Source organism: Rhipicephalus microplus, unplaced genomic scaffold (genome assembly GCF_043290135.1).
Source record: "Rhipicephalus microplus isolate Deutch F79 unplaced genomic scaffold, USDA_Rmic scaffold_32, whole genome shotgun sequence".
Classification (NCBI taxonomy): Eukaryota; Metazoa; Arthropoda; class Arachnida; order Ixodida; family Ixodidae; genus Rhipicephalus; species Rhipicephalus microplus.
Genome location: NW_027464605.1, coordinates 8,656 through 36,093, shown reverse-complemented (window position 1 = coordinate 36,093; position 27,438 = coordinate 8,656). Strand labels below are relative to the sequence as shown.

Below are 27,438 nucleotides of genomic sequence, written 5' to 3'. Positions count from 1 at the left end.
AGCACTGGCGCTCTCCAGTGAGGTGGTATACAAAATTAAAGGACACTGAATTCATAACTGTGTTCGGTGAAAGCCCACCGGCCATTCGACTGACTATGCCATGTTCTTTCTTTCTCTCTTTTAGCATGACACTCCCAGTGAAATGGCACTATTCTTCCAATTGTCGGTGCCTATTGCCTCTATTCCCTTTATCAATATTGTCATGCTGGTCCGTTCGTCGGGTTAGCCGTTACGACGCCACGACCATTCGGTCTCGGTGCTCCTATAAGGGTTATTAGGGTGCTCCCTTGCTGCTAGTATACAAACGCGGTGGCGATACGGGATGGTTTTGCCGATCCTCGTGCATCACGCACGAGTCTGCGTGCTCCCCGAGGACCAGGGTCAGACTCGGACGTGCCACAGCGGCAAAGCCAATTTTAATCCTCCTTGGGTGACCCATTGACTCGTTCATCCCCGCATGAGGACAGTGGACGAACGTCTTACTGTCTCTCAGCAATCATTTTATTGCTGAGAGAGTATAAGGGGGAAAGGCCGCAGCTGGTATCGTTCCGGGGCACGGATGGATAGCTGGTCGGACGCCGCGAACATAGGCCAATAAAGGCTTTCGCCTTGAAATAAGGCTGGAGTTCACCAAGGAGGTTTAACATTTTTTTGCAACCTCCTTGGGGTCCAGCAGCTTTTGGTCTTCTCCACATGGTCGCCTGAATTCTACCAATCTTGCAGCACTAGTTGGTGCATATCGATCATGCTTGCGCCTCGAAAGGTCAGTGTCCAGTTGACGATGTAGGGCTTATAGGTTGATTTCCGGCACCTAGAAAGACTATTTTGGGGGAATTGGCGGGATCGTGTATTGATTGATTTGTGGGGTTTAACGTCCCAAAACCACCATTTGATTACACTACTTAGTGGCCCCTGGACAAGATAAAACTGGCCTGATGAGAAGACCTGCACGTCATCTTAGAGGTGACACCACAGGTGCGTGGAGCGCTAAAATTGCCCCTTATATTCTGGAGTGTTCATAGTCGCATAAATGCGTGAGAACAGCGAGTGGCGTCGGTGGTCAGGTCCAGCCACGCAATAGCACGAGAGCACTAAAACTATTTCCATTTTTCTTTTGACATGGATTGGCGATTCATTTTAAGCATGCAACGTTATTATCTGCTATTCTGCGTTGTTGGTATAGCCGAATACAGCCCTTCAACTGGCAGAGTGCGCAGTACCTCAGTCTTCTCGCAGTCCGTTCTAAGTGCTTTGAATCTTCTATTTATCAGTATAGTTGCACACACGTTTCCCTCAGTGGATTGGAACTTACATTAGGTCGCTTGCGCATCTTCTGAACCATTCCGATTGTGATATTCACCTTGTTAGGGACAGGTCGCTGCTCTTTCCTATTAAAATATGTAATACTATAAATCACCCACAGTATCCTAGGCACATTCTCTCATATTCGAGTACATGTTACCGTAAAGAAAGGAAAGCTGACACTGCCAAGAGCCGGATCTATTGCAGCACACTAAGCCGCAAGCGAAGGTACCAGGCTACTTTCGATTTGATGTTGTCGTCATGCTGTAGCGCGTCGACACATGTTCATTGAAAAGGAGGCATAAGACACAGGCACTAGGATGATGCCCGAGTTATATGAAAGTTGCATTTTACAGTGAAACTGTGTATGCAGATGCTGGGTGGGAGGCTTCGTTGGCGTGTTCACACTAAAAAAGGTCACGAGACCAAGCTAAAGATAAGGGGGTCTAGTGGGAGGAGAGGCAAAGGTTCACGTAGTAACGCTTACGTAAGAGTGCTGTTGGTTGGGTGAGTTCGAAATTCTCTCTTGGAAGGGTGGCGCTTGTGGACACTGACTAAATAAAGCACACGCAAACACCGATGGAAGCTGTTGTCCTGAGTCTAGCGCTTCTGTCTCTGTGTCAGTGTGCCTTCCTTACTCCGTGTCCACTAGCACCACCATTTCAAGTGCGCTTACGTAAGACGGGTGATTCAAAGAGCAAGCTGAAACAACGTAACCTTATGAAAGACATGTAAGGCGGTAGATTCGAAGCATGGTCTTAAAGAGGTTCACGTGATGAAGCTTTCGTAAGGTGGGCGATTCGAACAGTGGATTGAGAGGGCCCACGTAATACCGAATAAGGCATGTCCCACCGTAAAACTGTAGGACAGCGAAACCGTTTCACCTGAAATGGCGGAAGGTTCCCCAGACGTGACAGGACAGTATTTGACAGATATAGACAATAGCCCAAATAAGGTGTCTAGAGTAGTGTAGGGGCAACCTACAATAATAAAACATGTAGAAATGGTGGTTGGCTTTCTTTCTTAGTTGTGTCATTGATTCTAACAAACGTGTCAAAGATTGCGACTATTTCCTTCACTTCACACAGGCACGATAGTATCATTTTTAAACAGACAAAATTAAGCAAAAACGACTGCACAGAACAGGTTGAGGAACTCCCCGGAAGTTCAGTTTATTTGAAATGTAACTTACAAAATAAAAAAGTCAAGCTGCTCGACACAGCTCACTGAACGCATCGTGTAAAATGTCGTGAAACACGCTTGCTTATGCCCTGGGCACAACATGACTTTCACTAAAGCACACGCACATAAAAGCTCAACCTGTGATGAATGCTGCACTAATAATATTGATAATGATATCTAGAGTTTAACGTGCCAAATGCACGATATGATTAGGAGAAACGCGCTGAACACTGCATATGCGAACTTGGACATCGGCTCCACTGATATTCTCGACATTTACATATAAAAATACGAATTTGTGGCTTCTACACATTATTGGTAAATTATTTGCGAGCACAGGCACATTTCGACCATACAGTGTAATTACTAATGGAATTATGAACGAAGACACTGGTGTACCAGTGAAACTAAACCGCCAAAAATATATGTAGGCATCCTCAACCAAATTCCCGGTGGTTACATTCACCCGGGTTTCTCGTAACACGTCCCCTCTTTCGCGATGAAATCTCGAAAAACCTGTCTTTCATTGTCAGGGGCATCTCGGGCAATCGGTAGTTTTGGGCCTTCAATGGTCGTGCAGAGTGGCTTATTGACGGGGTTAGAGAGAAAGTCGTCTCTTTCTGACGACAAATTCCGGTTCAGGCACGAGAAGCCGTACTTGACCAAGGCTGTGTTTCCAAAAAACGTTTAACGATTTTGAGTACTTCGTACTCAACTATGGGAGAGCACTGAGCCGTCCCGCTATAAGCCTTCACTATACCTTAATGGTACCCTAAGCGGCACCTGTAATAGGTAGCAACAAAAGATCACCCACCACACCCGCCTTCAGTTGGTACTGCATGGTACGTTTTTTTCTACTGTTCAGGTTTTAGACCCACTCTACAGAATTTGTGAAAGTGTGTCGTTCTCCAGGACATGTGCTAGTTTTACATTTTCAAAACAAATCTGCCAAACATTTCGGGCAAACGTCACACCTCTTTAATTGTCGAGAGCGAGCCCCAAAAGGGGGTTCGTGAATCAGTTCACCGGGACGACATCGCTGTGTTTTCCAATTTTTTCCGTCAGCGTTGCATGAACACAAGTACAATTGCGTTTTGGTTGAACGCACAGCTGCACTTGCTAAGGCAAAAACCTTTACAGCATATGTTTGTGGTAACCAAAGTCAGAGTGTGAAGGAAACAGCTTTCCGCGCTGTTCCCGTTTCCTCCCATCACCCCTGTACTTACTTCAACCCTACCGCAAGTTTTGGAAACACGGCCGTGTTGAGAAAACGTGGGATTTTATCTGTGGTGGGGACTTCGACTAAGAACATGAGCATCAAAAGATGTAGCAAGTGATGTTAAGCAATGAGAAATTGGGCGCGTGTCTGCGTGCTTCGCTGCAAGTGCAGTCTACAAACGATAGCCTTCTGCCGGCTTCTTTCGTGCGTAGCGTCGCATTTTCAGCGCAGCCTAAGAAACGCAGGGGTATTTATAATTACGTACCTATGTATTTGTAGTAAAGGAACACACTATCTACTACCAACACACTGATATTGCATCTCAGATAAGCATAATATTTCTTTTTTGATTGACAATGGATCTAAATAAGAACGCAGTCACCAGTTCAAGATGGCTGGGCGTTCAGCGAGTGCTCAAACTTTGCCCGGGTGGTGGTTAAGTGGTGTACGTACCCCTGCGACTACTTTTCATCCTGCACCGACAAAAATGGTGTCATCTTTATAGGGGACGGCTTTATGCTCTCCCATAGTAGAGTACCAAGTACTCTAAATCGTTACCAACTTTTTCTAACCCCCTCCCCCCTCCGAAAAAATGTGAAGTCCACGGGACGGCTTTAGGCTCTCCCTCAGTCGAGTACTTAGTACTCGAAATCGAGTACTTAGCACTTAGTACTCGAAATCGTTAACCACTTTCTCTGAACACATATCACTTCTACGGCGTTTGCTGGTCGTGATATTCTTCTTAGCGTAGCCACGGGACAGCTTTAAGCTCTCCCATCGTAGAGTAACTAGTACTCTAAATGGTTACCCACTTTTAGGGGCGAAGCTCCTTTAAGTGGCACCCGTTCGTCCCTCGTAGCCGTTGTGGTATGTAACATGGATAACATTTAGACCTCCAAAGTGGTGCCGGTGAGAGATTTCTTCTGTGTGCTGTTGAACAATAAAAAATAGTGCTCAATGTACAAGCCAATGGCTCCTAGTGGGGAATGAGAAACAGGAGCATTCAGATTTCAGTTAACGCGCACGCTGTGATCCCCATTAGCAGCCATTGGCATGTACATTGAACACTATCTGACAAGAAAGGGTTGCTATACGTTATACACGCTGGGTGTAACCTCCTTTGTTTTAGAAAAATTTAGCGAGTGTTGAGCTGCAGTGCCATGAATACAATCAACTAGTGTATACCATGTAATCGAGGTGGTTAAAGGTGGGAAGTAGATACGAAGCGCAAGTCGTAAGGAAGTAAAAGCTGAATTCTCCTGTCTCTCATTTCCCAATAGCAGCCATTGGCATGTACATTGAGCACTATCTGACAAGAAAGGGTTGCTACGTTATACTCGGTGGGAGTAACCTCCTTGGTTTTACAAAGGTTTAGCGAGCGTTAGGCCGCAGTGCCATGAATACAGTGAACTAGTATATACCATGAACTCGAGGTGGTTAAAGCTGGGTATAGTAGACCCGAAGTGCAAGCCGTAAGAAAGTGTGCGTGTGCCACCTTTCGCTTAGTCCTTGGATTGTCCGCTGGATGACGGTGCTTCTATATGGGAAATATATGATGAAAAGATGCGAGATGGTGGTACTTGGAGTGTTGAATAGATGGACGAACGGACACACAGCCAGATGCATGGACGAACGCAGGGACGGACGCATGGACGGACGGAAGCAAGAAGGAATGGATGGACGAATGCTTCGCCCCACTCCCCATCATTCACTCTGTGGATATGCCGTCATTTTTTTAGACCCGCCGTGTAGTAGCGGTGGGAGAGCTGTGTTTTCACATCGATTAAGAATGACGGTTAAAAGTGCAAACGTAAACTTAAGGTGAGCTGCAGGTTGCTAAGAGTCACACCGACCTTTTATTATAAACCCACCCGATCTCGCATTTTGATTATCTAATGCTGGCCCATTGGTCTATTGGCTTCACCATTGTTAGCACTGCTGTTGCAGAAGTCCACAAAATATACCTAAGTACACACAAACCACGGCAGTTCAATGATTGTCATTGAGCGACGATGCACAAACACAGTAGCAGCACGTATTCATGACAACGGGCGTAGAAGAGCGGTGCACGCCTGCATACAAGCGTCTTACCGACAGCGTGCTAGGCCTTTTCGAGGAGCACGGCTGTGCGATGAAACACAGCTGGCGATTACATAATGCATATCCTGCGCGAATTTCGTCGTCATTTCAGGCACAAATGAGCACGTGTCCGCAGTCTGCGGAGTCTTACGGGGACTGGGCGACTTATGTACTTCCAACGAAAGAGACGGACCACCATCCGAGTTTTCTTCGTGCTCACCGGCAGGCGCTTGTTGGTTCTGTCTGCCTCGTATCGGCTCTCGGCTTCGTGCTACATGTTTGAGAGCAGTTGGTGCATTAGGCGGACAATTCGGGCAGCACATTTACTCCAGCTGACGTCGTATTCTGTGGAACAAAATATATGCGATGCTTCTTTCACCTGCCTCGGCGACACACTCCCACTCGTCACTGGCGGCCACGGCTCGGTGCCGACGACATAGTGAAGCGTTTTGCTTATCGCTTCTGCAGAAAGCAACCACGGACGATGGCACCAGCTTGATTTTGTTAACAATGGCAGATCTTCGTGATTCGGCATGGAAGCGAGGTATCCGTGGCGTGCAGGGTCGGAGGTGCTCAAAAGCGCATGGTCGCTCGATGATGTAGGAAACACGTGAGAACCATGAGCTTAACCAGACACACAGATCCCGACCTTCTTGCACCGTCTATCTCCAGGGCCGCCGCAGAGCAAAAATCAACGATTTGGAAAAATATGCAGGACAACTTTCCACAGCAGTTTTTTTTTTTAGAGCCCGCCTTCCCCCCTATTTTTTTTTTCGTCCACAGAATGCTGTCTTCGCTCATCGTGATTATGCTGCCCCCAGTTCCAGTCAAAGTGCGTTGACTCGAAGTCAGTCATGACGCACGACGATGCCAAGAAAAAAAAAACATTTGTGTTTCTCGCGTACCTTCAGGATTCACTGAGAGCAACACTCGTAGGGTATGGGGCAAAAGCCTACGAAGCAGCTGCATCTTGCAGTCATGTGGTAATTAACTCTGAAACGCAGGTTAAAAATCACGTGATAGAAACTCCCTACGTGGTAAAACTGAATTTTGATATCCTTTTACTACGTGCCTCAGAGGTGGTGGTAAAACTATGGCATGTACCACCTTTTACTCCAACACGAGGTGGTAATTTTAAACGTGAGAGAGTTTTCAGAGGTCATGAGCAGCAAAAACCCCAAACTCGAATAGTTTTTGTTTACAGTTCAGCAGCTCCTGTCCTTTGTCCGTCTCTGCACGCTGAGTCGGTAGGGTGGGGCTGGATAACCAGGTCTCCTATCGCTCAAGGGATCGGGGATTCGGGGTGTCGGGGGGAAACGAAGGTTGGGGGTCCTTAAGTTCTGTGCACTCTGCCAAGATTTGTGGCAGGGTGCCATTTTCTATTGTGCCAAACGGAATGAGCATCTCGTGCTCCGCAGGGTACGTGCGGTTCAGCAGTATGGGATGTGCAAGTGATCCAGCTTGCGCTCGACGCAATATCGTAAGTCTGAGAACGGATACTCGATCTTTTCAAGTAAGCCTTGCCACCCCTGTAGTACTCTGTAAACCAATATAGTTATTCATATGTGGCTCCGCCGATGCTTGTTTCTCCCTCGTGCATGCCTGAAACCAGAAGCGGCTGCATCTTCCGCAAACGGGATTGCTTTCTTGAGGGGTTGCGACTGTCGTCTTCAAATGCGTTTCGTCATCACTGCCCACTGTATAAAGTCGCATCTCAGTACACGCTGCACTTCGACGCGGGGCACTCAATCTTCCCGAGTTGCCACCACGCTTTTACGGAGAGGCTGTGGCGGCCTTCTCTGCAAATCGAATGAGCTTCTCGACGATCACGGCTGTTGCGGCCTTCATACGGCTGATTGATATGGTAACACACTCGATTCTCAGGGGGACATCTATCGGTTTGTTGTGTTTTTATTTTCCTTTCTCGCAATTGTTTGCACTGAGGAACATGCTGGTGGTGCTGCCTTTCTATAGAGCAAAGCTGTGGTCCAGACCAGTATTTCACGTTGGGCACCCGAGAGATTGGCAAACTTTCTATTTGTGGTACGAAAGATGATTCGCAACATCGGTTTTTGTGTCCGTGTTTATAACAGCGTTTGTTTTACACTTTTTTGCTTAAGCTTTTTTTTTATCACCCTTGGACGATCTCCATCGCCACTTGAATGGTCGCATTTCTAAGGTGACAAGATCCTTAGTAAGTGAAGAAAAAATTTGAGCAGCTTCACTTTCTGCACGTCGCGAAGTGTCGTTGAACTGCGTAGGTTGTGGCATCGAGTTGATAGGCATGTTCTGCATCGGTTCAAAAGAAACCATTTCGTTTTTCTCCTGCTTTCCCAACCGCATGTTCTTCACAGAGTATTCCTTTCTCCATTTATCTATCTTTTTTTGTTTTCTCCCTGTGGTGCTTAAGTCCACAAGCTTCTCCATTATTAGAGTACCAGTGTGGCTTATCTTCGGCGCATTCCTGCTTGACAAGGCAAATGTTATCTAGAGCAATCTAGACCTTAATTAAGAGTTCTGCTGTTAAAAGCCGTGCTTTTCTGTCGGGCCGAGGTGACAGGAAGACTTATGAATTTTACCTGTTCACAATTTTATATCTGTGTACTTTTGGAGAGCAGTAACCTGTCGAAAAAAGTATGTTTAGAAAAATGATGAAGCATTCACAGTATGCTGCACAGTGCTCTACCCCGACCGCTCAATGAGAATGTGGTCAGCCGAATGATTACGTTTTTAGCGAGGGAACGCATGACTAGCGCGGCTTTGAGGAGCTGCCGCAGTGGCGCTGGATATCGGTAAACAATGACCGCTGCTCAAAGAAGCCCAGGGAGAACGCAAGCCAGCGTTCTCGCAAAGAAATATAATAAAAAAATATAAAAATATAAAGAAATATAAAAGTAACGAAGCATGTCATTTCTTGTTTTGGGGGGGATGTTATTACGTTGGTAAACCACTTCCTGCGCACTCGTAAGTTGCAACACACTGTTGAAACAAAAGAATGTCATATATAATTTTAAATGCGAAGCATTTCTTAGCAAACTTCGGCGACTTTGAACGTATCTATCTATCTATCTATCTATCTATCTATCTATCTATCTATCTATCTATCTATCTATCTATCTATCTATCTATCTATCTATCTATCTATCTATCTATCTAGCCGCCTACGACTTTTAGCCCTCCTGAAAGTTTCGTTGATGAAATCAATACCGAATTTGTTATGGCAAATTATGACTGTATGACAAGCATCAGTGCGTTCATAACATGACTATCATGACATGAATGTCATGAATGTATTAATTTACATTGCATGGTCTTGCTGTCTTGCGGTGGTTTCGTTCACCTGACATGTTGCAAAATTGGCATGGTATGACATGACTGCATGGCGAACACAAGTGACAGAACATAACGTAAAATCATGACACGCATTTCATGTAAGTCATGAGTCATGACTACACGCCACGCTGATGATACGCCCTCAGTCGTTGCCCTAGCTTCACATATAAAACACATTTCGTGTTACGGGATGTGAACGCAGGACGAAGGTATATGACTGATGCAAACATGATAGCCGTGAGATGCGTGTCATGTTAGAGCATAACTACATGTCACGCTCATGATGCGCTCGCGACCGCTTCGCTGGCTTCACATACACCAAATTTGGTTTCACGGGACGTGAATGGATGACGAAGGTATGTGACTAGTGCAAACATGATAATCATGAGATGCGTGTCATGTAACAACATGACCACATGCCACACTCATGATGCGCTCGTGGCCGTTTCGCTAGCTCCACACATACCAAATAATTTGGTAGTGCATGACGTGAATAGGCGACGAAGGCAGATGACAAGTTCATACATGGTAATCATATTATGCGTGTCATGTAAAACATGACTACATGATACGCTCATAGCGTGCTCACGGTTGTTTCACTAGTTCTCCATATACCAAATTCGGTGTTACGTGACATGAATGGACGACGAATGTAAATGACAGGTCCAAACATTATTATCATGTTGGGACAAGTCATTTACATTCGTCGTCAGATGACCCGTCAAACGTGATAATCATGACGTGAAAGTCATGTACAGCATAATTTACCTCCGCCTCGTAATGTTGTGCTGCTTTTAAAGTGACGTATCAACCGCTGCCAATCGTGCTTCGCATAACATCGATTCCTACTGTACGTGGGATCTTCCATTTTTTTTTTAATTTAACAAGCGTCACTGCTGGCAGTAACCGAAACTGTCACCACCTATCTGCTGTGCACTATCTGCCAGCGCCATTCTCACCAGCAGAATGATTGAGGAGTTGTAAATGCTGTAGGAAAAATGTAATGACCAACAGAAAATATTTTGAATCAGTGCCTTAAGTGCCGAGCCATGGAGGCTACAACAAACATCAAAAAGGTCTGAATCGGAAAGTGACAGATCTACCAATTTTTTATGTGATAGAGCAAGACGGGTCATTGAAAGAAAATACAGTTCTCTATTGCCTGTCCTTGAAGGCGACCACGCCTGCGTGCTTCATATACGTGACGACGAGGAAACTCATTGGCTGCCTTCCCGATCAGCACTTGCCAAACTTGTCGGCTCACGCACCGGTGAAACCGCACTAATTATAGCTTGATCCGCGAGCAGCTGAAATTAAAACGGCGCACTTTCAGCTCAGAAAACAGGTCGTACAGCACCGTCTTACTGAGAAAAAAAAATGTCGGTCACTCAGTACACATTTCTTGGCGATCGATAAGTGCACGAAATTTTCGGACTTGTGGACATCCATGGGAAGGCTGAACAACGTAGCTCTATGATTGCCAACAGGCTCCGTACACAACAAGCACCTTACACGCGAAGAAGATAGCGCATAAAACATGAAAAACAATCACAGCATATCCACGGAGTGAATGATGATGAGTGGGGCGAAGCGTCCGTCAGTCTGTCCGGGCTTCCGTCCGTCCGTTCGTTCTTGTGTCCGTCTGTCCACGCGACCATCCGTGCGTCAATCAATGTGTCCGTCCGTCTGTCCGTGCGTCCGTCCACCTGTCCGTACATCCGTCTGTCTGTCCGTCCGTGCGCCCGTCCATGCGTCTGTCTAGTGAACACTCCAAGTAGCGCCATCTCCCATCTCACAAACCCTACGGCACAAACCCACTCTAGAGTGGGTATGTGCCACCGGTGGCTACATACATACATACATACATACATACATACATACATACATACATACATACATACATACATACATACATACATACATACATACATACATACATACATACATACATACATACATACATACATACATACATACATACATACATACATACATACATACATACATACATACATACATACATACATACGTACATACATACATACGGAGGAGGAGGAGGAAGAGGAGTGACAGACCCACGTCATAAGGAGCTTCGCCCCTAAAAATCAGAGAACACAAACAATGTCACTTGATATGAAAGCACATATTGATATTGCAATTCGCCCCAATAAAGGTCCGTTTTGATTTCCAGTTATAATGTTGTTGCCATGATGCTTGGGCCATCGCATGAAGAATATATACATGTAGTTCATGCTGACATCGCTAAACACTGTATGGAGGTTGTCGCACATCAAACAGTTGCCAGTATACGTAAAGGCGAATGACTGCTGTTACGCCGGTTGTTAGAAGAGTCTGTGTGCTCGGTAGCTGATTTCGCAATTAGGATTCGCTACAATCCCCTTCGATCTGCTTTGTGTACGTGCCATGTTGGGAAAAAGATGGCTGCTTTAAGAAAATCTTTCGGAAGAAACTCGTTTGAGTGACATCCACTTCCGCCATTCTTATGTGCCAGACAACTATCGCAGTGTCGTTAGAAAGAGTTGTCGCTTAGCTCTTGCAAAGCCACCGCCAGTTCATGTCTTGACAAAGGAAAAGAGAAACAGCATAGTCACTACGCACAATGCGGGAGCTGTGCGTGCCGTCTTTACCGGTGTACCGTCAGCGCCAACGATGAAATCGACCGCCCTGGGATAATTAGCCGAAGAATTTTTTAATTAAAGTGCCGGCGCCATTCACCACCGACAACGCTTCTTGGTGCACCACGTTTATACGTGATGTCCTGAGAGGCAGTGACCGAGAAACGAAGAGAACGAGCCCATACACCGTGCGGGGAGATGTTTTTGGTGTTATTTTGCATGAAAAAAAAAAAGCTCTAGTAATGCTGCGAAAACCTATAGAAGGTTTTTCTATGAACAACTCACCGTATACAGTTATGCTTAAGGCTAAAATTGCTGAATTTTATTGACACGAACAAAACCCACTGATGCAAAAGTTACTCTACTATCTTTCTTAGATTCGAATATGATCGAACCATGGACTTTTTTCACTTGATGCCACGGCCTGAAACACTTTACTACACTTATTACAAGGCTTTCTCTTTAAACAACACTCCTTTAGCAACATTAACAATTAACGTACACTGCATTCCGACATACAATCGACAATTAAGCGCTTATCACTTAAAGAAAACTATGACAGTAAAACGTCCTTTTTCTTTTTGCATGAAACCAATTCTTCGCGTGTATTGCGCTGTTTTAGCCTGTTGAGTCAACTTGAGCATTTTTGCCTCCATCTAAAATGCGGCAGTCGCTTTTGTATGTTTTATGTTCTTCTTTTTATGTTTTGCACTTTAGTGTTCCCAAGGGAAGCATTGGGAAAAAAAAAGCAAGAAATGAAGGTCGTTCACTTAGAGTCGCACCTGATGCAAGTTATCAATGGAGTTACTAACGTTTCAATCGGGTTTTTCGTACCTACAGAAGCAGTACCGGAGGCACGGGTAGCAGTAGTGAGGTGTACCTGAGCAGCGTGGAGCGCGAGAGTGATTCCCCCGCGACAAGCGACGTGCCTGCGACGTCGGCCGAGACGCCCGGAGGTGGCGACCCGTCGGTGCCTGCTCCGCGGCTCGCCTTCCTCGACAAGATGCTCGAGCAGTACGACAAGCGCGCCTGGCCCACCTACGGAATGGGTAAGTTGGGGATTGGATTGAGTTTGAAAGCCTTGATGGGCGGCTTTCGATCGCATGCATGCTTTTGCCGAATGCCACAAAGAACGTCGCGCAAGGTATACGTGGACAGATTGTGGTTCGCCCCGAATGAACTTGTCGAGTGTGTGTCTGGGTGCTGAGACGGATGTGTCTTTTTTATCGTCTGAGTGTTTCCATGTTTTTTTTTTCTGCGTAGTCATACTGAAGTTAGGGATAACCATCTTGCCCAGAGTGCTGCTCTCTCTAACTTTCCAAGATTCTCAACCCATCTGTTTGATTCACTCTGACTAGAGCGTGTCTTCCATGAACACGGAACGCATACCCCCTAAATCATTGTATCTATAGGCGTGCGTATTCATAGGCGACGTATTCATTGGCATAAAACTTTGTTGTCATGAAGAGAGGGCAAAGTTTCATAGCAGCACACTCCCCATTTCCGTCGGTTGAGTCCTATAAGAACATCTTTCACAATAGATAAAAAAAAAACAACTTAGGAGAAATCATGACTTGCTGCTGGTCCCGGGATTCCTGGGAGCAAAAAGGCGAAACAAGCAGTTCTTAGAATGCAACATCGAAGGTTTTTGGCTGCCATTATAGCTTCATCCACAGTGGCCATAATCCTGCTCTTTCAACAAAGACGAGACATATGGGCCGATTGAGTAACAACGGCAGGGTGAACTTGGCGTTCCTCTCCTATTGCGTGGGGGGTGGCCCCCATTAAACAGTTTGGCAACCTACCTACTTACAATGAGGTCGCACTAAATGGGGCGCAAATAAAGATGTCCGTTTGCAATGTATGTTCGGTATAGAACCTAAGTTACGTGCATTTATTATACATGTATGATGTGCTGCGCGAATTGTCCGTGAACACAATAATCAACGCGATGTTTTGAGGAACACGAGTTGCGTGCGATGCCCAACTTACCTCACCAGTGATTTCTTATTCGTGAGTTTCAGCTGCATGTGTTTGTTATGAACGCCTTAACAGCCGTTCGTTAAGTACTACCCGGCGCGCTTTTACACGCGATGCCATAGTCGAGTTCCCTCTAACATTTCCTGAATAAGCGAAGACACCCCAGTTTTGGCGCACACGTCTTTCGGCCCCCTTTAGTTCAAAAGCTACATTTTGTAAACATTTGCTTTTCCTGGCTTCACAAACAAAAAAGGTATAGATGTACTATAGCACTGGCGTCTTTTCATTGGGAAGCTCAACAAAAGCTAGCAGCAGTAACCGTATATTGAACCTCTACTATTTCTTTTAATGTCCAGGTGATGTTCAAAAGCCTTTAACATTATATTTTATATACATCTGCCTACCACATCCACACTTTCGTAAGGCTCATGGCCGTACTCACCTTAACAAATATGTTCGCTAAACTCTGCGCAACCAGGCTGCCCACCATAGTTCCGCGACCAGAACAAAGCATGAACAAAATTCATTTCATTACCTTATTTCTCGACTGTCAACCTTACTCCCTTGGAGTTCATGCTTCCGTGTCTCTGAATATTTTAGGGCAATATCCCGAGCAAACGCGCTTAAGCTGATAGCAGTTCCGCGTTATCGATCAGTGAGTACACTGAAAGAAAACAAAAAGTTGCGGCTCCACATTGATTTTGTCTGTTTAAACAGCACATCACGTTCGCCATACCTTCCACCATTGTCGCTTATGCACTGTTCAACGCTTGGAGCCTAATACAGGAAGCTCTGTTCTGTGGGGGATGTAACGTGCCTCCAAAAAAAAAAAAATGCTGGCTAATTATTTTTTTTTGTGTGTGTGTGTATGTGTTTGTTTGTTTGTTCATAGGACACCACGATGGAATACAAGACTCTCATTATTTCTAAACATCGCTTCCTCGTGTATTTATGCGAAAAGATGCTCTCACTGAAGTGATTTCTGCACTATGATTTCTAGAGTTGACAAAATCCACATAAGAGCTGCCGTACTTACTGCGCTGCCTCACCATCGCGTTTAACAGGGCAGAACTTGACAGAATACCTTCTATGGTGATTCGTTCTGCTACACAGATAGATAGATAGATAGATAGATTATTATTAATAATATATTATTATTATTATTATTATTATTATTATTATTATTATTATTATTATTATTATTATTATTATTATTATTATTATTATTAAAATGTGGAGGCCTAGCTTCCCCGCCACGTCATGGGCTTTCTGGACAGCCTTGATTCTTGGGTGAGGACCAGGCTCTTGAGCATGAAATTAAAGTAATTTTCAGAAAATTTTTGATCTTTTCCCTGTAAAAAGGGGCACTTCCCGAGCATGTGGCTAAGATCACTGTGATATTAGCAGTCTGGACAAAGTTATGAGTTGTCGGAGTAATGATTTTAGATTAATGAGGCTGGGCTATTTTCCCGCTTAAAGCATGCGAAGGGAGATTTCCTGTGGCCTAGACAACCTTTCATGTGGCAGTGTAAAGAACCTACGGTTCATTTGATAGTATTTTGTGACCTCGTCGAATATAGTCAAAATATCTCTGAAGTAGAGGCTGGGGGCTGATTCTTCTGTCTGAGCCGCGCAAATCCCAGCACGGTGAGTAAAACTTCGCGCCTTGGTGTGGGCTAGCTCTTTGACATAGAGAAGGCCCCCGACTATCGAGCCAAGGCGAGCAGGGAACCAAGTAATAGTGTGGTGGGCGAGTTCCTTGTGAGCTAAAGCTCTAAAATCTTCTTTGCACACGGAACCAAAAGCGAAGGCCCTAGCAGCAGCTTTGGAGTCCATGTAAATATCTTTTTTTGTGTGTGTTTCAAGGAAGGTTAGTGGAATGGCCATCTGCTCGACTTTGTAATAAGTGGTTTGAACCAACGCTGAGAAAAAAAAAATCAGATCCTTAGTATTTACGGACACTACTCCAAAGTTTGCGGAAGTGCCGTACTGGTTCTGGACGGCGTCGACAAGGCATCAAGCAGACCAGTGGACGTGAGAGTGAGCTAAAAGAGACGAGGCTCGAGCAACACGCCTGCCCACGTTGTACTGTGGGTGCATATTTCGTGGAAGAGGGCACTCTTTGATGCGAAAGCGCATACAATCTTCAAGTGACGTATCTTGCACTTCGAGCGTCAGGCCAGTGAGTCCAATGTCAACCAGAATATTTTCCTCTGCTGATCTGACTGAGCGCCTCGCAACTTGTGCCGCTTGCTGAGCCTCGATGACTTCTTCAAGCGTGTCATGGATCCCAAGGTACATAAGGTTCTCAGTGATTGTGCACATAGGAATGCGAAGCACTCTCTTGATTCTTTTCTGTATGAGTATGTTCAGCTTAGTCCTCTTATGGAGTTGCCACTTGTGCATGGTTGCTACATAACTCATGTGGCTCATCAAAAATGCATCAAACTGTCTGAGTAGGATGTCCTCCCGAAGTCCACTCCGACTGTCAGAAATGCGCGATATTAGTCGGATGACCCCTTCCGCCTTGGAAGTCAGACGGTCGATCGTTATGCCATTCTTTCCACTAGCTTCCATGATAATGTCCAGAACGCGTATGAAGTCCACCCTCCGAATATGCTGCCTTGATGCCGTGTGCAGCGTAATGTCGATGATGTCGGCCAGTGGTTTTCCAGTTTTTCAGTTTGGGTCCCCTTCTCGTGGGTCGATATAAAAGAAGTGCGAACTTTATTAATGAGATCTTAAGGCCCATTTCCTTTTTTAACACAGTCGACAGCCTTTTGATGAGAGCTCTTCGCACAGCCCTCCGAGCCACCGACACTCCATATGGTGATGTCATCCGCGTAGATGGCGAACTTGGTGCCTTCTTGGTTTGAGAGCTCTGCAGCAAGGTCGCACATTGCAATGTTGAATAGTAATGGGGAGTGGACAGAGCCCTGCGGGGTGCCGAAGGAACCTAGATCAAAGGTTTAGCCTTGAAATCTCTCAGCTGGATAGTGGCTTTTCTATTCCTGAGGGACGAGCTAGTGAACTTCTGAAAGTGGGCTCGCAAATTGAGGCAAGAGAAGGAGGCAAATATATGGTAGTACGAGACATTGTGAAATACCCTTTCGATATCGAGTCCGAGAATGGCTTTAACGTATTTGGTCTCCTGATTTATAATGTGATGCTTCAGCATTTTCATGACGTCCTGAGTAGATAGGTGTGGTCTGAAACCTGTCACGATGTGCGGGAACAGGTTAATTTTCTCTATGCGCTTCGATATCCGATTGTTGCAGACATGTTCGGTGACTTTACCTACACAAGACGTCAGTGAAATGGGTCGTAAGTTCTCAAGACTGAGACTCCGGCTAAGTTTAGGGACGAGGATAACCGACGCCACTTTGCAATGCTCATGAAAAAATCCCAAATCCCGAATACAATTTATTTCTTTGGTGAGGTGATGACAGAGTCGTCGTGTGGTTTGCGAAGTGTCTTGTTTGTAATGCCACCGAGGCCCGGGAAGAAATTTCCGTTAAGATTGGCTAAAGTGGTCCGAACCTATGCTTTCTGGAAGGGCTTGCCCAATTCAAAGGCTGGGGATCCCGTGTATTGCGCGTAGCCAGAATGAGGACGGGCTGTATCCAAAGGGAGGTGTCTCTGTGCCAGATGCTCCATTATTTCCGCATCCGATTTTGCCTTCCTTTCTGAGTTTATTATTATGTCTACCAATCGCGTCTGGTTTGATTTAGATATGGTCTCCTGCAGCAGGCGTTTGAGAAGGTTATATTTAACCCCAACTCTCATCTTTCCATCCATCGTATTGTGAAACTCGATCCAACGCTGTTTTTCTAGCGTCTGACAGTGAGCGCTTATTTCCTGATCAAGACTCGCGAAGCGGTTTCACAGTCTTCGATTCAGACGGTGTGCTTCCCACCGGGTAACGAGGGCGTTTTTGACCTCCAAGAGATGGGCAAGCCTATTTACTTGTTTTATGGACCTTAAGATGAATCTGTATCGTTTTGGTGGCCGACTTGACGTCTTCAACCAGCTGAGACAGCCACTTCTCATATGGCGGGTTATTAATGTACTCTGTGTTTCTCAATCTTATCTTACGGAAGTGGTCCCAGGCTGTGAATTTGCAATGAAAGTGTTGACGGGGGGTGAGGTGGGGCGGTTGCCTGAATTTGCAATTACGTACTGAGAATACAGTGGTCAACATAAAGGTTTTTGTTTTCGTTCCATTCCGCAACAGTTGTCACTTCTCAGGTCCTCATCCAAGTTGAACCACAAGCTCTATGTTGTCATTGCGACAAAGGGGAGGTGTGATATAATAATAATAATAATAATAATAATAATAATAATAATAATAATAATAATAATAATAATAATAATAATAATAATAATAATAATAATAATAATAATAATAATAATAATAATAATAATAATAATAATAATAATAATAATAATAATAATAATAAACGTTCTCAACTTATGCAGCCATAAAAATTTGCACACATCGCACAATTATTCTGGTATATCTCACGGCTTGCTGGAATCGCCCTTTATGAGAGGCATGTATGTTGCTTAAACAGCGCTAATCAAAAGGAACAGGTTGATAAACATTTTGCCTGTTCAACCTTTCACCGTAACGCAGTTTATGCGAAGCAGTCGGGGAACAGCTCCCTATGCCGCAATGCTTGGTAGACCCTAGTTTCGTAGACGCGCGAGCTTTTTTTTAGTTTGTATTTGGTGATCATTCACGGGACCATGAACGGGTACACACACTACGCCAAATACAGGCGATAACCGAAGTAGAACGGCAGCTTAGCTTTCTGATATTGGCTTAAGGTAAATTCATTGATCGACTGACTGATTGATTGATGAATGGACTGAATGATTGATTGAAATTAAAGGTTGTCAGACCCACAACCTCATCATCCTGACCTTCGCTTCAAAGTGAGAGCCCCGCAGGTCGTGGTATTGAATCCCGGCGGCGGCGGCTGCATTTTCAATGGAGGCGCAAATGTTGTAGACCCGTGTGCTCAGATTTGGGTGCACATTAAAGAACACCAGGTGGTCGGAATTTTGGGAGCCCTCCACTACAGCGTCTCTCATAATCAAGTAGTGGTTTTGGGACGTTAAACCCCACATATCAATCAATAATCAAAAAGTGAGAGCTAGAGAAACTGCAGAGGAGAGGCAGCGAAGTTTACCAGAATGTACCTGGTTCGCTACCCTACATGAGGGGAGAGAGAAGAAAAAAAAATAGAGAAAGCTAGGAGGAAAGGCAGGGACACAAATATCAGCGTCCAGCAGGCGCACCCAGACCCCCACAACCTAGCAGTATTTGTTGTGTCATCTGCCATCATCTAAAAACAGACTGAAATATCAGATGCTGTGTTTTTGCAGCCATCATAGCACTAGCGAAGCGGTTAGGAGTTTAGGTGCACATGAACACGCTTACTATATACAGCAGTCGTGGTCACTCGCTAACCATGCATCGATCCTGTGTGCACAATCGGGGAAATAGAGCACCAGAGAGCAGCTAAATATTTTTGTGTTAACATTCGTATTTCCATACACAGCAAAAAAACTACACAAGCCGCAATTCATATAACATGGCTGATTGCGAGAAAAGGAAAAGAATCTTGCGTTCACTTAATAGTGTGTACCAACAAAAAACTCAACTAACTGGCGATCTAGGGAAGAAAATATGCAACTGGGAATTTCTTACCAACGTTTCAAGGCCATTTTTTTTAAACCACATGATTGTTGCTCTGATAAATTGCGATTCGGGTGTAATAAATCTAACCAAATATAGATAAACAACCCAAACCACTGCAAATTGTACCTAAGAAAAGAAACAAGCTGCAAATCAAGAGAAGAAAGCTCGCTACCGAAATGAACTGAGTCTAATATTATTCAGGAAAATTAATTCATGACAAAAGCGATCCGTCAGCTGTAGAAGTTAACCCTGAAGAGCACAAGAGCGTTCTACGCGTTAGTTAGGTGAGAGCACTGAGTAACCAAAAATCAGCCAAATATGAAGATGTGTGATTGCTTCCGGAGTGTTCTACGTTCCATCGACTAATCGAGTAAAGTCAAAGTTCCGAGAGCAATTTCGCGTGGTGCCTTGCTCTTTTCTCTTTGCTCCTGACTTTTCTCTTTGCTCGTGACTTGACTTGTTAGAAACTCCCTTGCCGCAGTTTTTGACGTCATACATTGGTGGGAACCACAGTCATTCATCGTAAGTTTCTCAGTTAATGTCGAGTGCATCACTCACTGCACAAGCTGGCGTTACTATAGCCATCAGCTACCGAGCGAAGCAATTACCTAGCGCGTTTCAGAAACCGACACCGTCGAAGTTGCGTTCGAAGTTTCGACCATCGATCGACCAGAATGAATGAGTGCTAGTAACTGCACCCGCTTCGCGCTCCTTTCCGTCCCCGAAATCAGGGAGAAACAGGGAGCTAACCCAAAGGTGCGTGGCACGAAGAAATTAAAGGTAGAAGCCAGGCAACTATCGCGCGACAGAATGATCGTCGTCCATTAGTTAAAGAGCCCTCTCTGAAGACGTACAGATTTAGCACTGAAGGTATTACCGTGCGGCTTACGCACGGATCGGTAATGACGTAGCTTGTACGCTTCCTTATTGCAGAAGTACATTTAAGACGGAACGGCTTTGCCACAGTTTACGCTGCAGCAATACCCCGTAGCTTGCGCTACAGTAGCCTCTGATGAGCTGCACATTTCGGTGGTGGTGGCGGCGTAGTTACGGAACAACGTGGCGCCTGCAAGCCTGCAGAAATTTGGTTTCGAAGGTGTGCTGGTCACGTGTGTTTGTGTTCGCCGCTTTCGAATAATCGCTGTGTCTCGATCGTGGGCTTGCCGGTGATCAGCCATTTCTTATGTGTCAAGCTCATATTTTAGGGAATGCACACTTCATTTCATGTTGGCACATTTCGTTACTGTTGGGATGTGAGTGCATGACCGTCGTCGTTGCCTGTAGCATCTACATGTGTTGCGCTGCTAAGATTGCGAGTGGTGACCTGATTCGAGACATGGAGGAATCAAACATTTAGGAGAAAGCATTGTGCAATGCGACAGAAAAAAAGAAAGAAAAGGGGTAGCTCGTTCATGCCTAGCCCCTTTTTCTTGCAGAAAAAGGCGTCCTTTCTTTTCTTTTTTTCTAGAAAAAGGGGCCCTCCCCATTTTTTGTTTTTTTTTTGTTTGCTGCGGGAGTTCTTGCATGCGCACAGTAACGTTATGAGATGGGCATAGTGGCTAATACGAGATCTTGCAGGTTAAGTTAACTACGTGTCGACCGCGATGGCACACTATTTCCTGAGTTACTCACCATCATCATCATCATCACCAGCCTGAATACGCCCACTGTAGGGCGAATGCCCCTACCATGTTCTTCCAATCAACCCAGTCCTGTGCTTGCTGCTGCCGTGCTGTACCCGCACACTACTTAATCTCATCTACCCACCCAAAATTTCTGTCTTCCCCTCGTGTGCTTGCCTTGACTTGCAGTTCAGGCTATTACACGCCACGACCAGTGGTTATCGTGCATACGCGCTACATGCCCATTTTTTTCAACTATGATAACATCAATAACAGTTTTGTTTTCTCAACCCACACTAATATTTTAGTGTGCCTTAAGGTTACACCTAAACATTTACTTTTTATTGCTCGCTGCGTACCGTACATTCGTATTTACCGCGCGATAAGCCGGCGCTATTTAGACACCCTATAACGACGAGGTGGCATCGGGACTCGTCATCAAAGTCGCTATGGTGTCAGAGCCCCGGCCTTCGAAAGACCTGAGGTAAACAACAACAGGTAATAGGTTTTGTTTCATACCAATTTATATACGGTTTGCTCGTCTACTTGGGGTGGTGGTGGTTCATGGAGTGATGATGGCGCTCGAGTGGTTTTAGCCTGGGAGACCTGGTCGGTTGTCGCGGCTTACTCATTGATGAACTTCATGATGGCACCTAGCGTGAGTGCAACATAAGCCTATAACGTTGAGCCTTGTTTCGCACCGTTTGTGTAAGTCTGTTTTCCGGCATCACCTGAATGAAATACTTATGCACCTTTCTGCTCTTTCTTTTATTCAGGGCATCCAACGTACGTCAAAGTGAACATATACGTGAACAGCATAGGCCCTGTCAACGCGAACAACATGGTAAGTGTTCCAAGACATATCGGTTCCGTCATATTAAATTACGATTTTTTCTAACTCAAGAAAAAAAAACGATTTTTACTGTATATGAGCGTAATTACGTCTCAAAATAAAATAAAACCAGAAGCTTAGAATGACTGTGGGCGTGTTTGAAGAACAATAGCTCTACATGTTTTTTTATATTTTGTGTTGTTTATGGGGTGTTTCACGAGGTAGACATTAGTTCCTATAAATTCAATTCTGACAAATAATGGTCACATATGCAAAAGGTTCAGTCGCACGACAATATTAAGGCTGAAGGCAAAAGTAGAGTCAAAGGAGCACGGAATATTTTACGCGTAACGGAGCACAAAAGTGTACATAAACCGTGGACATAACTGCACTGGCATTCAGTGTCGTGACCGCAGAATAAGATTCCTCTTCAAGTGATGCATAGAGCACAAGGCGCAATCCAATCAAATATATACCTTAAGCTATTGCTATAAATGTTAAAAAGTATGATCAGTAATATTCGCGGATATCGCTCATTTCAAGTAATTTCTTTCCACTGCAGTAAATATGCGCTGGTCATGCACCTACAATATTTGTGATACTTAGGCGTTAGTAGCAATAAATCGCGTATAATATGTACTGTCCTTTGTGCTTGAATTGTGGCTCACTCTCGTAAAATATGCTGGCAGAATGCTTTGCAGAACAAGCAGACAAAGTTAATACGGCAACCTCAACGCCATCCCCGTTACTCGATGTACACTTTAGGAAAACATAATTTGAAACTTAAATTGTATTTTTTTATTTGCCAGAGTGTACACAAAGCAGTATGGTTGCCGAAATTAGAACAAACACCTCTCTTGTGAATTTGGCGAGAATAAAGGTTATTCTTAGCGCAGTAAACATGTTTCATGGTTCCAGAAACGAACAAGCCCAGCTTTCTGCGATGGCGATCGAAGTCGGCATATTTTCGCACCTTTACTTCAAGAAAGTGCAGTACCTGCGAATGTTTGTGAGGGCGATCGAAGTCGGCATCTTTTCGCACCTTCACTTCAAGAAAGTGCAGTACCTGCGAATGTTTGTGCGTGATTGGACACGCGCGTAGCGAAACCTTCAGCCGTGGGCAGAAACTTCTTCCCGAGCAGCAAACGCGCGCGCACTTACGGGCTGCATTGATTTCTGTTGGAAGTGCAACGATAAGAACCGCCCGTGTGAAACGTGCTTCGGTGCACGGCACGCCGTTTTGCGTGGACGAGGAGAGCCGCCAGAGAGAAGTGCGCACGTCCAGCGCCATCTCCTCGGTTCGTACGGACTTACAATGCGCCGGGTTGCTGTCTTCCGACTGCACGGCCCGCATTTTGCGGGACGCCGGCGCGCAGTCACCGGCAGCGAAACCCTCGAGTAGAGTGTACTAGAACAAGGGGAGTGCCCGGACCGGCCGCAGCACCAATGCATTAAAAGTGAAGCCCAAACGGGGTCAAATCCGCTAGTGGCGCTGCGATCGGTAGTCTGTGACCTGTCGTCGTTTTAAGAGCCGTGCGCAGCTCCGCCGAAGTGGTCGAGGGGTAGAATGCTCGCATACCACTAAAAAGACCCAGGTTCGAATCACCGCTGTGACCATAGATTTTTTTTTTAATTTCACGTGTACAACTGTATTGTTTGGCTTTTTTTTTAAATATGCCTTCAGTTTCTACATATTGCTACAAAACATTACGCGAGATATGAAGTAAAGGAGAAAAAAACTTGACAGCAAGCGCATTTATTTGCAGCGCCACCGCACGGGATTCAACGAAAACTTAAAAGCATAGCTTGCGAGATTTTAGCGAATAAAAGAGAGACGGTGTGCTTTCACTCGCCTGCGGTCGCCGCCCACTGGCTCGCTTAAAAAAAGAAAAAGAAAAACTGAAAGTAAACGATTTTCAGTCGGCGGGAAGTCGCGAAGGTTTGAATACTGGTAAAGCAGCGATGTTCTGTCTGCTCGAGTAAAGCGATCACGAGGTGTGCGGAAAGAGGTGAACGTGTTGATATTTTGGATACATATGTAGTATTCCTGTACAACTGATATTGCGAACATATATCTTATAATTATGGCCGCCCTCAGCGAAAATAAATGATGCAAACCAATGCTTGTGTTTTGCGGGCGCATCTATATGTGATCGGCGCGCTTTTTGTTGTATTTAGCTTTTGCGTCATTGGCGCCTGCATCGTTTTCAACTCTCTCAGCGGCAGCTAAACGGCAAAACTAAAGCGCGCCGGTTGCCTGTGCTTTTGATGAAGTAGTATTGAAATACAAATGTACTTTTCTTGTACAACTATTTTTTGTCAACGTATACATTTTGTCTTTTGAAAGCATATTTAGTGGTGCACACTTTGTGCATACGGCCGATGGTCACTAGCGTTTATTGTAGGGATGGGGTGGCACGGAACAGTGCTTAAGACGCGTGACACAAGGTAAGAATGACAGATACGTCATGACCATTCCAGTAGTGTACCAACCAGGCCTGCCCATTACAGTTGTAAAGGAATCGGTTTTGATGTCAATGGCACAGTGGTGATTGATGTGCACGAGGCTGCTGACCCGCAGATAAGGATCGCATCCCGATCTCGACAGTTGCATTTCGATGGCGTGGAAATGATAGAGGCCTGCGTTCTTAGATGTAGGCGCTAAGAACCACAGGTGGTCGTAATTGGGAGAGTGCTACACTGAATACGGCGAGCCTCACGCGGTATATAGTTTTATCACGCAAAACCATTGTCGTCGTCGTCGTTGTTGTTTTGTTTTGTTGAAAGTGCGTTGGTTCTATTCAGACGTGATGCCAAAAATGTAGACATGAAATGATCCGCGGTTGCATGGTAGCTACGGGAGTTTTCGCAGTCAGGCTTAAATGTGAGGTCTCCTAATCCTAAGTAGAGTGTACTAGAACAACCTTGTTCTAGTACACTCTATCCTAAGTATAGCGTGCTATGCCGAAGGCAAGCAAGTGGTCGTGGTTTGTTTTGTCTTGTTAGTGACGTACATAAAAAACACGCTAGCACATAGTACAAAATCATTCGTTGAACGCGTATCCGCATAAGTTGTGTTCAACTGGCGAAGAAGTCATAGGTGTACAGCAAACAATGAATGAAATTTCTCTGTATTTGCGTTGAGATTTCGAAAGGAGACGACTTGCATACGCAATTGCACGGTCGTTGCCCCGCTGAGTTTGCGCCAAAACTGCACCAATGCCGTGACTACACGTGTCTGTGCGCGCTTCTGTAGGAGCATCGGGGTCGAAATGCGCAAGAATAGGGTTGTCGTGAGAGTGGTAATTAGTTGAGAGAAGGCGTCAGTTTGAAGAGGGCCCCAATGAAATGGGGCATCTTGTTTGAGAAGGTCGGTAAGTGGCCGTGCGAGTGCCGCAAAGTTTTCACGAACCGCCGAAAGTAGGAGCAGAGGCCCACGAAACTGAGAACATCATGGACAGAGCGGAATATTATAGAATGGTAGAAAGGCGTTCAAGGTGTGTGGCGAAGGTGGGTGAGAAGTTATCACGTCATCCAAGTAGCACAAGCACGTCGCCCATTTAAATCCTTGAAGTAGCGTATCTGTCATTCTCTCGAAGGTTGCCGGGGCATTGCAGAGGCCAAACGGCATGACCTTGAATTGGTAAATGCCGTCAGGGGGTAACGAATGCAGTTGTCTCACGATCCATTTCGTCTACAGCAATTTGCCAGTAGCCAGATCGGAGGTCGGGAGATGAAAAGAAGGTGGCGCCATGCAGACAGTCAAGTGCGTCGTCAATACGGAGAAGAGGGTACACGTTTTTTTTTTCGTAATTTTTTTGAGGTGCCGATAACTAGCGCAGAAACGCCAGGAGCCGCTTTTCTTCTTTACCAAGACCACTGGGAAGGCCCAAGGGCTCGACGATGGCTCGATGGTGTCTTTCGTTGGCATTTTGGCCACTTCCTTTTGAATCACTGCTCGTTCTGATGCGGACACGCGGCAAGGCCGACAGTGGATAAGCGCAGAGTCACCATTGTTAATTAGGTGCTTGACAATATTAGTCTGGCCCAAGGGATGACCACGGATACCAAAAATGTCACCGTGATCGAGTCCGAAACCTGACAGAGAGCATCGGCCTGATCAGGCGAAAGGTCTGATCCAATCATACTTCGAAAATGGCTTCGTCAGAACTGGGTAACCGTGAGACGTCTACCGATTCGGTAGACGCCTATACCCGAGTAGCCGACTGATTTAGTGCAGTCGTCTGCCGTGCAGCAGTGTCGCCGAAAAGGTCACGGATCGTCTCCTTGAAAGTGTCCCAGCTGGCAATGTCGACTTCGTGCGTCTCGAACCACAACAAACGCAGTAAATGTCACACTATATATTCTACGTAGAGGAAATTTGGTTTAGCCTTGTGAGCTTGACATTTCAGTAACGTGTTCGAATAACCTACAGGAACCACATCTGCAGTGGGCCATCAAGGTAAAGAAACACGTTGGCGAGCATGAGTGTCGGGCCCACCTATAGCCGGCGCTGATCTGTTCGTACACGTTAAGGCACTTGTCAACGTCAAAGCGTGCCCCGCCATGGTGGTCCAGTAGCTAAAGTACTCGGCTGCTGACCCACAGGTCGCGAGATCGAATCCCGGCTGCTGCGGCTGCATTTCCCATGCGGTCTGAAATGATGTAGGCCCGTGTGCTAAGATTTGGGTGCACGTTAAAGGACCCCAGGTGGTCGAAATTTCCGGAGCCCTCCACTACGGCGTCTCTCATAATCATATCGTGGTTTTGGGACGTTAAACCCCCCATATATATCTAACGTCAAAGCGATCTATATATCCTGGAAATATGCCAGGATCACGAGCAGGAGGTATACGACAACGTAGGTAGGAGTCACAGAAGAGGCGGGTGGTGAAGACGATGTTCCTTGAACCTGTGACATGGTTGGACCCGTGATGATACGTCCGAAGTGGAGCTTCGTGATGGGTACAGGGAAGAGCCAGCAGCTCCACCACAAATATGTCACGTAAAATGACTATTCGCGAGTGTAATAACACCGAACCACACAGAGCACAGCAAGCACGGCGGGCAAGTCAGTCCATTCTTTCGTTGTCATCTTCTGATCGCTGATATGTCAGCTACGTAGCACTGCACGAGTACTCCCAATGCACATCGAAACCGAACTTTCAATGAATTTGTTTTGATGGCCACTTCTTCATTTATAAACAACCCTGGCTCCTTACGAGCACCTGCTCTGTTTTCTTTGTTGTGCAGACTTCCGCCTAGATGGCTGTGCACGATTCAAGGCTTTGACAAAGAATCTCAGTCTTGTCAGCACATAAAAACCTACCACTCGTGCCGTGACATGTTCACGGTGCTCCTCGCATCCAATTAGTTTTGCTTTTTTCACCTTCAGAAGCTCTATCACATCCATGATGCTGTCATGGTGCACGCGGCGAGTGCTAAAACATTCAGTGAAAGTGTCTTCGAGAAAACCAATAAAGTTGGACAAGGTCGAAGATGGGTACAAAAGGCCCCCGTAATCACACTGTTGTGTGAACTGTGCG

General features: G+C 45.5%; 1 protein-coding gene across 1 annotated transcript in view; it reads left to right on the top strand.

The window, feature by feature from the left end:
* Positions 1–26,399, top strand: part of LOC142786767 (uncharacterized) — a 135,001-nt gene extending 108,602 nt beyond the window's left edge. The window contains exons 2-4 of the mRNA XM_075884409.1: positions 12,592–12,800; positions 21,837–21,904; positions 26,328–26,399. Of these exons, the coding sequence (XP_075740524.1) occupies positions 12,592–12,800; positions 21,837–21,904; positions 26,328–26,399 (349 nt within the window). The remainder of the gene's footprint in view (positions 1–12,591; positions 12,801–21,836; positions 21,905–26,327) is intronic.
* Positions 26,400–27,438: the final 1,039 nt, after the last annotated feature.